At 35.6% G+C, this 17,281-nt stretch overlaps 1 protein-coding gene across 1 annotated transcript; it reads left to right on the top strand.

The window, feature by feature from the left end:
• Nucleotides 1-1,930: 1,930 nt before the first annotated feature.
• LOC143262224 (uncharacterized) lies at nucleotides 1,931-9,667 on the top strand. The gene is made up of 6 exons (XM_076528099.1): nucleotides 1,931-2,187; nucleotides 2,609-2,962; nucleotides 3,592-3,672; nucleotides 6,326-6,406; nucleotides 9,061-9,141; nucleotides 9,425-9,667. The coding sequence occupies exons 1-6, from the start codon at nucleotides 2,137-2,139 to the stop codon at nucleotides 9,665-9,667; spliced, it is 891 nt and encodes a 296-aa protein (XP_076384214.1). The 5' UTR covers nucleotides 1,931-2,136.
• Nucleotides 9,668-17,281: the final 7,614 nt, after the last annotated feature.

Here is a 17,281-nt window from a genome sequence, read left to right as displayed (position 1 = left end):
TGAGAAGAATTCTAGTTGTATGAATGAACGTGTCGAATGAATGTATCGAATGAAGATAAGATGTACATAATTCTATTTTTTCATACCTGTCGCAATATATGACAAATTTAATAAAGGATAATCGACAGAAAATAAAATGGCTTTACATTTTCATCGCATACCCTTCATAGAAAAAAGGATTTTTTAAAATTAAAAGAAAATTTTTAAAAATTTAAAAAAAATGTTAAAAAGTTTCTTGAATCAAGCGTTCATTATAATAAAATTGCCGAAGAGTTTGAATAAAATTCAGTCTTGTAATTGTTGTAGAGAATCTGTCATGCTCGGAGCTCAGTAAAAGACCAGTGTTAAGAACGAGTAGAAGTCTCACAAAATTGAGGATACTTTAAAACTGGACTAAGCAACTCGAATATTTTTCAGATGATAGAGCATCTAGTCTACTAGACCCTGTCTGCTGAAACGGGTGTTATTAATTTTGCTATTATTTGGGATAACCAAAAAGAAAGAAAAAGTAACATTTCCAATAGATTTTTCAGCATGCATACAAGTTACCGAGTTATCTACGATTTTATATTTCAAAATTTTTTCATTTCCGTGTTATAGGCCCAATAAAAAGTTGAAAAAAAAACGAGTTTTTGATTTTTTTTTTTAAAAAGTTGCTGCATTTTGAAAGGTGTGCGCTCAATTCTTCAATTTTTTTTATTTTTATTAAGAATTTCCATGAAATTATACATTTTTCGTTAATCATTTATTTTATACGTATAATCATATCGAATGTAACATTTTTAAATATTCACGATGTACGCGATGTATGTATGGTAATAAAAATTTGCCAATAATACAAAAATTTCCCGGTTGTTGGTCTTATTATCGAAACGCAAAATTATGATATACTTATTATTGTTTATGAAATATTGTACAATAACCGATTACCAATATCAAAGATAGATAGATAGATAGATAAAAACACCCTACACATTTCGGACACGATGTTAAACCATCACATTTGTTTCAGCATAACAGCAGTCGGAATTAAATTTTACCATACGATTAAAAATAATTTCAATCTAAGCTGGACTTGCACCGTTTTCCAATTAAACATATTTGCGATACTGTTAAGAGCTAAACACATCCATCTCCCAAATATTAGGATTCTGAATTTCGATATCGCTCTAAATTGTTTACAGATAAAAAGATCATACTAAGTTTTATTTACAACTACCGTTACTTTCATTATTTTTTTCAAAATATGGATGCTAACTTTCGAGAAGATTTTCTTGTATTTGTTATCTCAGGATACTGATATTTTTCTCAGTATAAATAATTTCGTATAAACACTTTTCATTACGGTAAAGTGACTTAAGCCACTTTAAAAATAAACGGCTCGTATATATAATATTATATAATAATATAATTATTCGAATCAATTAATCCTCGATAGCTGAATCTGTTTTCTTCTATTCCGATCGCTCTTTTTTTCCAAAGCTTACCTATATGTTTCAATAACCGTGTGCATGTATTAACAAATTGTTTAAAACAATTGTTTAAAGAAAAAAGAAAACTCGTCCATCAATCTGCAGTATGCGACGGACGCGTTTCTGCGTGTTTTCCCCGATGGTACGATTAGCGTCGCATTCCATTACAGCCGGCCCGGGGTAATTAATAGAAATTTACCTGCGCCAGCAGGAGCGGCGGCTTCGGAAAATCGAAATTCGTGTGCCCCCCTCCATAATGATCCTTTATTGCAGGCAAGGATAAAGAGGACGCGTACCTCCTTCCATAAAGATCCTTTGCTATTGGCAAAAATATAGGATACGTGGAGGGGGTGAGGGTGGACCACGTGCATTTTCGAATACCTGAGGGATGGTAAGCATATATAAGCTGGCGCGACGATTATCTTAATCATAAAGAGTCTTGTCTTCGACGGATAGGGTTTGAAATCGAAAGAAGTGCGCGTAATCATAAACAGTCTTGTCTTCGACAGAGCGAGTTTGAAATCGAAAGAAGTGCGCGTAATCATAAACAGTCTTATCTTCGACGGAGAGAGTTTGAAATCGAAAGAAGTGCGCGTAATCATAAACAGTCTTGTCTTTGACGGAACGAGTTTGAAATCGAAAGAAGTGCGCGTAGTTCTGTGAGATGGGTAACAGGAAGAACCGGAGGAATTCGTCGAAAAAGTCGCCGAAAAAGGTTCGTATTTATTCGCCGCTGTATTTCTTTCTTAATGCTTCCACGGCCGCGCTAGAAACCTCAGAAATGTTCGTAAAATTAAAATATTTCGTTCGATTAAAAAACAAAAATTATAAAGCAAACTTATACTTCATATATTATTATATTTACTTTATATATTATATACTTCATACTTTTTTTAATTTTTCATTAATCATAATCTGCCAGTTCGGTTGGCCAAGTGTTAGAAAAGACAGTGTTCTCTGAATAAAATCATCTTAATCGTCTATCGGTGAAAATGAACAAAAAAGGAAAACGTTAAATTGAATTATTTCTGCGCGTCGCGTTTTGCGGTAGTCTCGACGATTTTGCCGTGCACAAGAAATCGGAATTTCGTCGCGTCTACAGTGAACTAATTAAAATGTCATTTTTTTTTTAATAGAACACGGTGGAATTTTATAAAGAAAGGGCAGCAGTTATACCTGAGTGCCGGGATAAGAGTGAGGCCCTCGTAGAATACGGCGAGCAGGACGAACCGATCTGGAAACCACCCGCCGAAGTACCCCTCTGGTACTCATTGTACACTCGGTACGCAAGATTTCTGCTGTGCGAAACGCAGTGCCAGAAGGGTATCAGTTTTAACGAGGCACTGGAAAACTCTGCATCCGGTATGGCGGACCAATACTTCAGTGACTGCCTGCACCAAAATCGGTACAAGCCGCTTACGGCATTGGCTCATATGAAAAAACATGGGCCTCCGCAGACGCTGACGGCGAAATGGTCCACAAATGACAGGGTGAGTGATACAACAATAATCATATTCTATTTTCTTCTGTTTTAACGATACCGATTTCGATTACCATTGCAACGACACCGCGCGGTTATGTTAATCATAGTAATTATGTCAAAATTAATATGTCGCGTTAAAGTTTCTCGTACATGTTATTCGAGGGATTGCTTGAACTTGAGATTCGCGAAATTCTAATTCTCGGCCCGGCGATATATATTCTAATAACGGTAGCTTCTACATTTAACTCCTTAACCTACGATTTAACGTTCGAGAACTTTTTAGGCCGAAAACGTAAACATGCTCGCGCAGCCTTCGAGCCATTCGATTCGACTTGTGTAATACGCTGATCGGGCCAATCGTAAATATTACCGACCGGAATGTTTCGAATTGTATCGCATCTTGTATTACTGATTTTTGTATAAATATATATAATATTTATAATATTTTTTATATATATACTGTATAAATACAATATTCCACAAATATTTATAAATTTAAAAGGGCGCCGCCGCTAATGTTTATATTTGGCCCGATCAGCGTACTACGCGGGCTATGCCCGTAGTTGTAGGTTAAGGTGTTAACCAGGTGAAAAGAGATCACGATCATATTCTATAATATTATGTTATATTTTTCAGGAGCTGTTCGCTGCAGGTTATGCAGAACACGGCAAGGATTTTGCCTCTTTGAGGAAAAAATATTTGCCGGAAAAGACCAGGGTAAGTTCAATTTCATCGTCAGTTTTTTCCTTTTCTTTTTTCTTGCTTATTATCATTATTTCTATTATCTCTGCTCTTTCGAGTAATCATCGCTTCGAGATCTACCACTATTTTCGATCGTTCGATTCTAGGAAGACCTTGAAAGTCGAACAGAAGTTTTCTTCTTGAAGTAAACACGTTGATAAATCCATGCTTCGCGGTTGATCGTTCCTCCAAAAAAATAATCGTACGTATATTTTTCATGCACGATATGCTCAAAGCTTTTTTTTTTATAATGTTGCAGGGAGAAATCATCATCCATTATTATAAGTGGAAGAGGACTGCGGAGGGGAAAGAGCTCAACCGTCAGCGTGTTCTCACGGAGAACCGAAAACTTAAACGCAAGAGGACGGTTGAGCCAATCCCCGAGTTTCCAGCGTCGACAAGACGTTTTACGCGTAGCGCCGCCGCTGAACAGAGAGCGGCCATTGCGGCGGCGCAGGACGCTGTCGACGGTGGCGCTTCCACTTCCGCAAAGGAAGTGTGATACACCACCGTCCTTACACCATTTGAACCGCCGCAAACGCATTCCGGAGGCCATACTTTTCGGCACCTGTTCAAGAACGAGATTAATCACTCGTTTCGATTAGGAATGAATGAATATCTGCATGGCGTTGCTGAGTAGACCGTTGAAGACTGATATTGAATAGATCCCGGTGAAATAATTTTAATCTCCAAGCGTTATCGGCGTCATTAATTTCGATACTTGCTCACTGACTGCTTATTGACAAGCTTCGTGTACTATATTATATATATTGTATATATTTTTAATGTACAGTGACGGTAGGCGATATTTTATTTAATTAAGGCCACTGTATATTGTTATTATGTTTTTTCTTTTATTTGTGTGGGACGTTGTTCTCATTCAACTGTGTGAAACCTGACGTAAAATATATTAAATTTTGTAATACTATAAGGTAGTTTTCCGACATGTTAGAATTTTTAACGTGGAGTAATATTCGTAATGGTAATAATTATATGTACTTCAAAGTATTTCATCGATCTCGATTACCATGCGTTTTCCGTTCGATATTAGTTTATAGAATAGAGAAATAGAAAAGTTGTAATGTACAATAATACAAATACCTGATTTGGGCACGGTAGATAGTTGTTTCTTCAAATGAGAAGAATTCTAGTTGTATGAATGAACGTGTCGAATGAATGTATCGAATGAAGATAAGATGTACATAATTCTATTTTTTCATACCTGTCGCAATATATGACAAATTTAATAAAGGATAATCGACAGAAAATAAAATGGCTTTACATTTTCATCGCATACCCTTCATAGAAAAAAGGATTTTTTAAAATTAAAAGAAAATTTTTAAAAATTTAAAAAAAATGTTAAAAAGTTTCTTGAATCAAGCGTTCATTATAATAAAATTGCCGAAGAGTTTGAATAAAATTCAGTCTTGTAATTGTTGTAGAGAATCTGTCATGCTCGGAGCTCAGTAAAAGACCAGTGTTAAGAACGAGTAGAAGTCTCACAAAATTGAGGATACTTTAAAACTGGACTAAGCAACTCGAATATTTTTCAGATGATAGAGCATCTAGTCTACTAGACCCTGTCTGCTGAAACGGGTGTTATTAATTTTGCTATTATTTGGGATAACCAAAAAGAAAGAAAAAGTAACATTTCCAATAGATTTTTCAGCATGCATACAAGTTACCGAGTTATCTACGATTTTATATTTCAAAATTTTTTCATTTCCGTGTTATAGGCCCAATAAAAAGTTGAAAAAAAACGAGTTTTTGATTTTTTTTTTTAAAAAGTTGCTGCATTTTGAAAGGTGTGCGCTCAATTCTTCAATTTTTTTTATTTTTATTAAGAATTTCCATGAAATTATACATTTTTCGTTAATCATTTATTTTATACGTATAATCATATCGAATGTAACATTTTTAAATATTCACGATGTACGCGATGTATGTATGGTAATAAAAATTTGCCAATAATACTAAAATTTCCCGGTTGTTGGTCTTATTATCGAAACGCAAAATTATGATATACTTATTATTGTTTATGAAATATTGTACGATTTCCATTACCATTGCAACGACACCGCGCGGTTATGTTAATCATAGTAATTATGTCAAAATTAATATGTCGCGTTAAAGTTTCTCGTACATGTTATTCGAGGGATTGCTTGAACTTGAGATTCGCGAAATTCTAATTCTCGGCCCGGCGATATATATTCTAATAACGGTAGCTTCTACATTTAACTCCTTAACCTACGATTTAACGTTCGAGAATTTTTTAGGCCGAAAACGTAAACATGCTCGCGCAGCCTTCGAGCCATTCGATTCGACTTGTGTAATACGCTGATCGGGCCAATCGTAAATATTACCGACCGGAATGTTTCGAATTGTATCGCATCTTGTATTACTGATTTTTGTATAAATATATATAATATTTATAATATTTTTTATATATATACTGTATAAATACAATATTCCACAAATATTTATAAATTTAAAAGGGCGCCGCCGCTAATGTTTATATTTGGCCCGATCAGCGTACTACGCGGGCTATGCCCGTAGTTGTAGGTTAAGGTGTTAACCAGGTGAAAAGAGATCACGATCATATTCTATAATATTATGTTATATTTTTCAGGAGCTGTTCGCTGCAGGTTATGTAGTACACGGCAAGGATTTTGCCTCTTTAAGAAAACAATATTTGCCGGAGAAGACCAGGGTAAGTTCAATTTCATCGTCAGTTTCTTCCTCTTCTTTTTTCTTGCTTATTATCATTATTTCTATTATCACTGCTCTTTCGAGTAATCATCGCTTCGAGATCTACCACTATTTTCGATCGTTGGATTCTAGGAAGACCTTGAAAGTCGAACAGAAGTTTTCTTCTTGAAGTAAACACGTTGATAAATCCATGCTTCGCGGTTGATCGTTCCTCCAAAAAAATAATCGTACGTATATTTTTCATGCACGATATGCTCAAAGCTTTTTTTTTTATAATGTTGCAGGGAGAAATCATCATCCATTATTATAAGTGGAAGAGGACTGCGGAGGGGAAAGAGCTCAACCGTCAGCGTGTTCTCACGGAGAACCGAAAACTTAAACGCAAGAGGACGGTTGAGCCAATCCCCGAGTTTCCAGCGTCGACAAGACGTTTTACGCGTAGCGCCGCCGCTGAACAGAGAGCGGCCATTGCGGCGGCGCAGGACGCTGTCGACGGTGGCGCTTCCACTTCCGCAAAGGAAGTGTGATACACCACCGTCCTTACACCATTTGAACCGCCGCAAACGCATTCCGGAGGCCATACTTTTCGGAACCTGTTCAAGAACGAGATTAATCACTCGTTTCGATTAGGAATGAATGAATATCTGCATGGCGTTGCTGAGTAGACCGTTGAAGACTGATATTGAATAGATCCCGGTGAAATAATTTTAATCTCCAAGCGTTATCGGCGTCATTAATTTCGATACTTGCTCACTGACTGCTTATTGACAAGCTTCGTGTACTATATTATATATATTGTATATATTTTTAATGTACAGTGACGGTAGGCGATATTTTATTTAATTAAGGCCACTGTATATTGTTATTATGTTTTTTCTTTTATTTGTGTGGGACGTTGTTCTCATTCAACTGTGTGAAACCTGACGTAAAATATATTAAATTTTGTAATACTATAAGGTAGTTTTCCGACATGTTAGAATTTTTAACGTGGAGTAATATTCGTAATGGTAATAATTATATGTACTTCAAAGTATTTCATCGATCTCGATTACCATGCGTTTTCCGTTCGATATTAGTTTATAGAATAGAGAAATAGAAAAGTTGTAATGTACAATAATACAAATACCTGATTTGGGCACGGTAGATAGTTGTTTCTTCAAATGAGAAGAATTCTAGTTGTATGAATGAACGTGTCGAATGAATGTATCGAATGAAGATAAGATGTACATAATTCTATTTTTTCATACCTGTCGCAATATATGACAAATTTAATAAAGGATAATCGACAGAAAATAAAATGGCTTTACATTTTCATCGCATACCCTTCATAGAAAAAAGGATTTTTTAAAATTAAAAGAAAATTTTTAAAAATTTAAAAAAAATGTTAAAAAGTTTCTTGAATCAAGCGTTCATTATAATAAAATTGCCGAAGAGTTTGAATAAAATTCAGTCTTGTAATTGTTGTAGAGAATCTGTCATGCTCGGAGCTCAGTAAAAGACCAGTGTTAAGAACGAGTAGAAGTCTCACAAAATTGAGGATACTTTAAAACTGGACTAAGCAACTCGAATATTTTTCAGATGATAGAGCATCTAGTCTACTAGACCCTGTCTGCTGAAACGGGTGTTATTAATTTTGCTATTATTTGGGATAACCAAAAAGAAAGAAAAAGTAACATTTCCAATAGATTTTTCAGCATGCATACAAGTTACCGAGTTATCTACGATTTTATATTTCAAAATTTTTTCATTTCCGTGTTATAGGCCCAATAAAAAGTTGAAAAAAAAACGAGTTTTTGATTTTTTTTTTTAAAAAGTTGCTGCATTTTGAAAGGTGTGCGCTCAATTCTTCAATTTTTTTTATTTTTATTAAGAATTTCCATGAAATTATACATTTTTCGTTAATCATTTATTTTATACGTATAATCATATCGAATGTAACATTTTTAAATATTCACGATGTACGCGATGTATGTATGGTAATAAAAATTTGCCAATAATACTAAAATTTCCCGGTTGTTGGTCTTATTATCGAAACGCAAAATTATGATATACTTATTATTGTTTATGAAATATTGTACGATTTCCATTACCATTGCAACGACACCGCGCGGTTATGTTAATCATAGTAATTATGTCAAAATTAATATGTCGCGTTAAAGTTTCTCGTACATGTTATTCGAGGGATTGCTTGAACTTGAGATTCGCGAAATTCTAATTCTCGGCCCGGCGATATATATTCTAATAACGGTAGCTTCTACATTTAACTCCTTAACCTACGATTTAACGTTCGAGAATTTTTTAGGCCGAAAACGTAAACATGCTCGCGCAGCCTTCGAGCCATTCGATTCGACTTGTGTAATACGCTGATCGGGCCAATCGTAAATATTACCGACCGGAATGTTTCGAATTGTATCGCATCTTGTATTACTGATTTTTGTATAAATATATATAATATTTATAATATTTTTTATATATATACTGTATAAATACAATATTCCACAAATATTTATAAATTTAAAAGGGCGCCGCCGCTAATGTTTATATTTGGCCCGATCAGCGTACTACGCGGGCTATGCCCGTAGTTGTAGGTTAAGGTGTTAACCAGGTGAAAAGAGATCACGATCATATTCTATAATATTATGTTATATTTTTCAGGAGCTGTTCGCTGCAGGTTATGTAGTACACGGCAAGGATTTTGCCTCTTTAAGAAAACAATATTTGCCGGAGAAGACCAGGGTAAGTTCAATTTCATCGTCAGTTTCTTCCTCTTCTTTTTTCTTGCTTATTATCATTATTTCTATTATCACTGCTCTTTCGAGTAATCATCGCTTCGAGATCTACCACTATTTTCGATCGTTGGATTCTAGGAAGACCTTGAAAGTCGAACAGAAGTTTTCTTCTTGAAGTAAACACGTTGATAAATCCATGCTTCGCGGTTGATCGTTCCTCCAAAAAAATAATCGTACGTATATTTTTCATGCACGATATGCTCAAAGCTTTTTTTTTTATAATGTTGCAGGGAGAAATCATCATCCATTATTATAAGTGGAAGAGGACTGCGGAGGGGAAAGAGCTCAACCGTCAGCGTGTTCTCACGGAGAACCGAAAACTTAAACGCAAGAGGACGGTTGAGCCAATCCCCGAGTTTCCAGCGTCGACAAGACGTTTTACGCGTAGCGCCGCCGCTGAACAGAGAGCGGCCATTGCGGCGGCGCAGGACGCTGTCGACGGTGGCGCTTCCACTTCCGCAAAGGAAGTGTGATACACCACCGTCCTTACACCATTTGAACCGCCGCAAACGCATTCCGGAGGCCATACTTTTCGGAACCTGTTCAAGAACGAGATTAATCACTCGTTTCGATTAGGAATGAATGAATATCTGCATGGCGTTGCTGAGTAGACCGTTGAAGACTGATATTGAATAGATCCCGGTGAAATAATTTTAATCTCCAAGCGTTATCGGCGTCATTAATTTCGATACTTGCTCACTGACTGCTTATTGACAAGCTTCGTGTACTATATTATATATATTGTATATATTTTTAATGTACAGTGACGGTAGGCGATATTTTATTTAATTAAGGCCACTGTATATTGTTATTATGTTTTTTCTTTTATTTGTGTGGGACGTTGTTCTCATTCAACTGTGTGAAACCTGACGTAAAATATATTAAATTTTGTAATACTATAAGGTAGTTTTCCGACATGTTAGAATTTTTAACGTGGAGTAATATTCGTAATGGTAATAATTATATGTACTTCAAAGTATTTCATCGATCTCGATTACCATGCGTTTTCCGTTCGATATTAGTTTATAGAATAGAGAAATAGAAAAGTTGTAATGTACAATAATACAAATACCTGATTTGGGCACGGTAGATAGTTGTTTCTTCAAATGAGAAGAATTCTAGTTGTATGAATGAACGTGTCGAATGAATGTATCGAATGAAGATAAGATGTACATAATTCTATTTTTTCATACCTGTCGCAATATATGACAAATTTAATAAAGGATAATCGACAGAAAATAAAATGGCTTTACATTTTCATCGCATACCCTTCATAGAAAAAAGGATTTTTTAAAATTAAAAGAAAATTTTTAAAAATTTAAAAAAAATGTTAAAAAGTTTCTTGAATCAAGCGTTCATTATAATAAAATTGCCGAAGAGTTTGAATAAAATTCAGTCTTGTAATTGTTGTAGAGAATCTGTCATGCTCGGAGCTCAGTAAAAGACCAGTGTTAAGAACGAGTAGAAGTCTCACAAAATTGAGGATACTTTAAAACTGGACTAAGCAACTCGAATATTTTTCAGATGATAGAGCATCTAGTCTACTAGACCCTGTCTGCTGAAACGGGTGTTATTAATTTTGCTATTATTTGGGATAACCAAAAAGAAAGAAAAAGTAACATTTCCAATAGATTTTTCAGCATGCATACAAGTTACCGAGTTATCTACGATTTTATATTTCAAAATTTTTTCATTTCCGTGTTATAGGCCCAATAAAAAGTTGAAAAAAAAACGAGTTTTTGATTTTTTTTTTTAAAAAGTTGCTGCATTTTGAAAGGTGTGCGCTCAATTCTTCAATTTTTTTTATTTTTATTAAGAATTTCCATGAAATTATACATTTTTCGTTAATCATTTATTTTATACGTATAATCATATCGAATGTAACATTTTTAAATATTCACGATGTACGCGATGTATGTATGGTAATAAAAATTTGCCAATAATACAAAAATTTCCCGGTTGTTGGTCTTATTATCGAAACGCAAAATTATGATATACTTATTATTGTTTATGAAATATTGTACAATAACCGATTACCAATATCAAAGATAGATAGATAGATAGATAAAAACACCCTACACATTTCGGACACGATGTTAAACCATCACATTTGTTTCAGCATAACAGCAGTCGGAATTAAATTTTACCATACGATTAAAAATAATTTCAATCTAAGCTGGACTTGCACCGTTTTCCAATTAAACATATTTGCGATACTGTTAAGAGCTAAACACATCCATCTCCCAAATATTAGGATTCTGAATTTCGATATCGCTCTAAATTGTTTACAGATAAAAAGATCATACTAAGTTTTATTTACAACTACCGTTACTTTCATTATTTTTTTCAAAATATGGATGCTAACTTTCGAGAAGATTTTCTTGTATTTGTTATCTCAGGATACTGATATTTTTCTCAGTATAAATAATTTCGTATAAACACTTTTCATTACGGTAAAGTGACTTAAGCCACTTTAAAAATAAACGGCTCGTATATATAATATTATATAATAATATAATTATTCGAATCAATTAATCCTCGATAGCTGAATCTGTTTTCTTCTATTCCGATCGCTCTTTTTTTCCAAAGCTTACCTATATGTTTCAATAACCGTGTGCATGTATTAACAAATTGTTTAAAACAATTGTTTAAAGAAAAAAGAAAACTCGTCCATCAATCTGCAGTATGCGACGGACGCGTTTCTGCGTGTTTTCCCCGATGGTACGATTAGCGTCGCATTCCATTACAGCCGGCCCGGGGTAATTAATAGAAATTTACCTGCGCCAGCAGGAGCGGCGGCTTCGGAAAATCGAAATTCGTGTGCCCCCCTCCATAATGATCCTTTATTGCAGGCAAGGATAAAGAGGACGCGTACCTCCTTCCATAAAGATCCTTTGCTATTGGCAAAAATATAGGATACGTGGAGGGGGTGAGGGTGGACCACGTGCATTTTCGAATACCTGAGGGATGGTAAGCATATATAAGCTGGCGCGACGATTATCTTAATCATAAAGAGTCTTGTCTTCGACGGATAGGGTTTGAAATCGAAAGAAGTGCGCGTAATCATAAACAGTCTTGTCTTCGACAGAGCGAGTTTGAAATCGAAAGAAGTGCGCGTAATCATAAACAGTCTTATCTTCGACGGAGAGAGTTTGAAATCGAAAGAAGTGCGCGTAATCATAAACAGTCTTGTCTTTGACGGAACGAGTTTGAAATCGAAAGAAGTGCGCGTAGTTCTGTGAGATGGGTAACAGGAAGAACCGGAGGAATTCGTCGAAAAAGTCGCCGAAAAAGGTTCGTATTTATTCGCCGCTGTATTTCTTTCTTAATGCTTCCACGGCCGCGCTAGAAACCTCAGAAATGTTCGTAAAATTAAAATATTTCGTTCGATTAAAAAACAAAAATTATAAAGCAAACTTATACTTCATATATTATTATATTTACTTTATATATTATATACTTCATACTTTTTTTAATTTTTCATTAATCATAATCTGCCAGTTCGGTTGGCCAAGTGTTAGAAAAGACAGTGTTCTCTGAATAAAATCATCTTAATCGTCTATCGGTGAAAATGAACAAAAAAGGAAAACGTTAAATTGAATTATTTCTGCGCGTCGCGTTTTGCGGTAGTCTCGACGATTTTGCCGTGCACAAGAAATCGGAATTTCGTCGCGTCTACAGTGAACTAATTAAAATGTCATTTTTTTTTTAATAGAACACGGTGGAATTTTATAAAGAAAGGGCAGCAGTTATACCTGAGTGCCGGGATAAGAGTGAGGCCCTCGTAGAATACGGCGAGCAGGACGAACCGATCTGGAAACCACCCGCCGAAGTACCCCTCTGGTACTCATTGTACACTCGGTACGCAAGATTTCTGCTGTGCGAAACGCAGTGCCAGAAGGGTATCAGTTTTAACGAGGCACTGGAAAACTCTGCATCCGGTATGGCGGACCAATACTTCAGTGACTGCCTGCACCAAAATCGGTACAAGCCGCTTACGGCATTGGCTCATATGAAAAAACATGGGCCTCCGCAGACGCTGACGGCGAAATGGTCCACAAATGACAGGGTGAGTGATACAACAATAATCATATTCTATTTTCTTCTGTTTTAACGATACCGATTTCGATTACCATTGCAACGACACCGCGCGGTTATGTTAATCATAGTAATTATGTCAAAATTAATATGTCGCGTTAAAGTTTCTCGTACATGTTATTCGAGGGATTGCTTGAACTTGAGATTCGCGAAATTCTAATTCTCGGCCCGGCGATATATATTCTAATAACGGTAGCTTCTACATTTAACTCCTTAACCTACGATTTAACGTTCGAGAACTTTTTAGGCCGAAAACGTAAACATGCTCGCGCAGCCTTCGAGCCATTCGATTCGACTTGTGTAATACGCTGATCGGGCCAATCGTAAATATTACCGACCGGAATGTTTCGAATTGTATCGCATCTTGTATTACTGATTTTTGTATAAATATATATAATATTTATAATATTTTTTATATATATACTGTATAAATACAATATTCCACAAATATTTATAAATTTAAAAGGGCGCCGCCGCTAATGTTTATATTTGGCCCGATCAGCGTACTACGCGGGCTATGCCCGTAGTTGTAGGTTAAGGTGTTAACCAGGTGAAAAGAGATCACGATCATATTCTATAATATTATGTTATATTTTTCAGGAGCTGTTCGCTGCAGGTTATGCAGAACACGGCAAGGATTTTGCCTCTTTGAGGAAAAAATATTTGCCGGAAAAGACCAGGGTAAGTTCAATTTCATCGTCAGTTTTTTCCTTTTCTTTTTTCTTGCTTATTATCATTATTTCTATTATCTCTGCTCTTTCGAGTAATCATCGCTTCGAGATCTACCACTATTTTCGATCGTTCGATTCTAGGAAGACCTTGAAAGTCGAACAGAAGTTTTCTTCTTGAAGTAAACACGTTGATAAATCCATGCTTCGCGGTTGATCGTTCCTCCAAAAAAATAATCGTACGTATATTTTTCATGCACGATATGCTCAAAGCTTTTTTTTTTATAATGTTGCAGGGAGAAATCATCATCCATTATTATAAGTGGAAGAGGACTGCGGAGGGGAAAGAGCTCAACCGTCAGCGTGTTCTCACGGAGAACCGAAAACTTAAACGCAAGAGGACGGTTGAGCCAATCCCCGAGTTTCCAGCGTCGACAAGACGTTTTACGCGTAGCGCCGCCGCTGAACAGAGAGCGGCCATTGCGGCGGCGCAGGACGCTGTCGACGGTGGCGCTTCCACTTCCGCAAAGGAAGTGTGATACACCACCGTCCTTACACCATTTGAACCGCCGCAAACGCATTCCGGAGGCCATACTTTTCGGCACCTGTTCAAGAACGAGATTAATCACTCGTTTCGATTAGGAATGAATGAATATCTGCATGGCGTTGCTGAGTAGACCGTTGAAGACTGATATTGAATAGATCCCGGTGAAATAATTTTAATCTCCAAGCGTTATCGGCGTCATTAATTTCGATACTTGCTCACTGACTGCTTATTGACAAGCTTCGTGTACTATATTATATATATTGTATATATTTTTAATGTACAGTGACGGTAGGCGATATTTTATTTAATTAAGGCCACTGTATATTGTTATTATGTTTTTTCTTTTATTTGTGTGGGACGTTGTTCTCATTCAACTGTGTGAAACCTGACGTAAAATATATTAAATTTTGTAATACTATAAGGTAGTTTTCCGACATGTTAGAATTTTTAACGTGGAGTAATATTCGTAATGGTAATAATTATATGTACTTCAAAGTATTTCATCGATCTCGATTACCATGCGTTTTCCGTTCGATATTAGTTTATAGAATAGAGAAATAGAAAAGTTGTAATGTACAATAATACAAATACCTGATTTGGGCACGGTAGATAGTTGTTTCTTCAAATGAGAAGAATTCTAGTTGTATGAATGAACGTGTCGAATGAATGTATCGAATGAAGATAAGATGTACATAATTCTATTTTTTCATACCTGTCGCAATATATGACAAATTTAATAAAGGATAATCGACAGAAAATAAAATGGCTTTACATTTTCATCGCATACCCTTCATAGAAAAAAGGATTTTTTAAAATTAAAAGAAAATTTTTAAAAATTTAAAAAAAATGTTAAAAAGTTTCTTGAATCAAGCGTTCATTATAATAAAATTGCCGAAGAGTTTGAATAAAATTCAGTCTTGTAATTGTTGTAGAGAATCTGTCATGCTCGGAGCTCAGTAAAAGACCAGTGTTAAGAACGAGTAGAAGTCTCACAAAATTGAGGATACTTTAAAACTGGACTAAGCAACTCGAATATTTTTCAGATGATAGAGCATCTAGTCTACTAGACCCTGTCTGCTGAAACGGGTGTTATTAATTTTGCTATTATTTGGGATAACCAAAAAGAAAGAAAAAGTAACATTTCCAATAGATTTTTCAGCATGCATACAAGTTACCGAGTTATCTACGATTTTATATTTCAAAATTTTTTCATTTCCGTGTTATAGGCCCAATAAAAAGTTGAAAAAAAACGAGTTTTTGATTTTTTTTTTTAAAAAGTTGCTGCATTTTGAAAGGTGTGCGCTCAATTCTTCAATTTTTTTTATTTTTATTAAGAATTTCCATGAAATTATACATTTTTCGTTAATCATTTATTTTATACGTATAATCATATCGAATGTAACATTTTTAAATATTCACGATGTACGCGATGTATGTATGGTAATAAAAATTTGCCAATAATACTAAAATTTCCCGGTTGTTGGTCTTATTATCGAAACGCAAAATTATGATATACTTATTATTGTTTATGAAATATTGTACGATTTCCATTACCATTGCAACGACACCGCGCGGTTATGTTAATCATAGTAATTATGTCAAAATTAATATGTCGCGTTAAAGTTTCTCGTACATGTTATTCGAGGGATTGCTTGAACTTGAGATTCGCGAAATTCTAATTCTCGGCCCGGCGATATATATTCTAATAACGGTAGCTTCTACATTTAACTCCTTAACCTACGATTTAACGTTCGAGAATTTTTTAGGCCGAAAACGTAAACATGCTCGCGCAGCCTTCGAGCCATTCGATTCGACTTGTGTAATACGCTGATCGGGCCAATCGTAAATATTACCGACCGGAATGTTTCGAATTGTATCGCATCTTGTATTACTGATTTTTGTATAAATATATATAATATTTATAATATTTTTTATATATATACTGTATAAATACAATATTCCACAAATATTTATAAATTTAAAAGGGCGCCGCCGCTAATGTTTATATTTGGCCCGATCAGCGTACTACGCGGGCTATGCCCGTAGTTGTAGGTTAAGGTGTTAACCAGGTGAAAAGAGATCACGATCATATTCTATAATATTATGTTATATTTTTCAGGAGCTGTTCGCTGCAGGTTATGTAGTACACGGCAAGGATTTTGCCTCTTTAAGAAAACAATATTTGCCGGAGAAGACCAGGGTAAGTTCAATTTCATCGTCAGTTTCTTCCTCTTCTTTTTTCTTGCTTATTATCATTATTTCTATTATCACTGCTCTTTCGAGTAATCATCGCTTCGAGATCTACCACTATTTTCGATCGTTGGATTCTAGGAAGACCTTGAAAGTCGAACAGAAGTTTTCTTCTTGAAGTAAACACGTTGATAAATCCATGCTTCGCGGTTGATCGTTCCTCCAAAAAAATAATCGTACGTATATTTTTCATGCACGATATGCTCAAAGCTTTTTTTTTTATAATGTTGCAGGGAGAAATCATCATCCATTATTATAAGTGGAAGAGGACTGCGGAGGGGAAAGAGCTCAACCGTCAGCGTGTTCTCACGGAGAACCGAAAACTTAAACGCAAGAGGACGGTTGAGCCAATCCCCGAGTTTCCAGCGTCGACAAGACGTTTTACGCGTAGCGCCGCCGCTGAACAGAGAGCGGCCATTGCGGCGGCGCAGGACGCTGTCGACGGTGGCGCTTCCACTTCCGCAAAGGAAGTGTGATACACCACCGTCCTTACACCATTTGAACCGCCGCAAACGCATTCCGGA

Source organism: Megalopta genalis, unplaced genomic scaffold (assembly GCF_051020955.1).
Source record: "Megalopta genalis isolate 19385.01 unplaced genomic scaffold, iyMegGena1_principal scaffold0100, whole genome shotgun sequence".
Lineage (NCBI taxonomy): Eukaryota > Metazoa > Arthropoda > Insecta > Hymenoptera > Halictidae > Megalopta > Megalopta genalis.
This window is presented reverse-complemented; position numbering and strand designations above follow the sequence as displayed.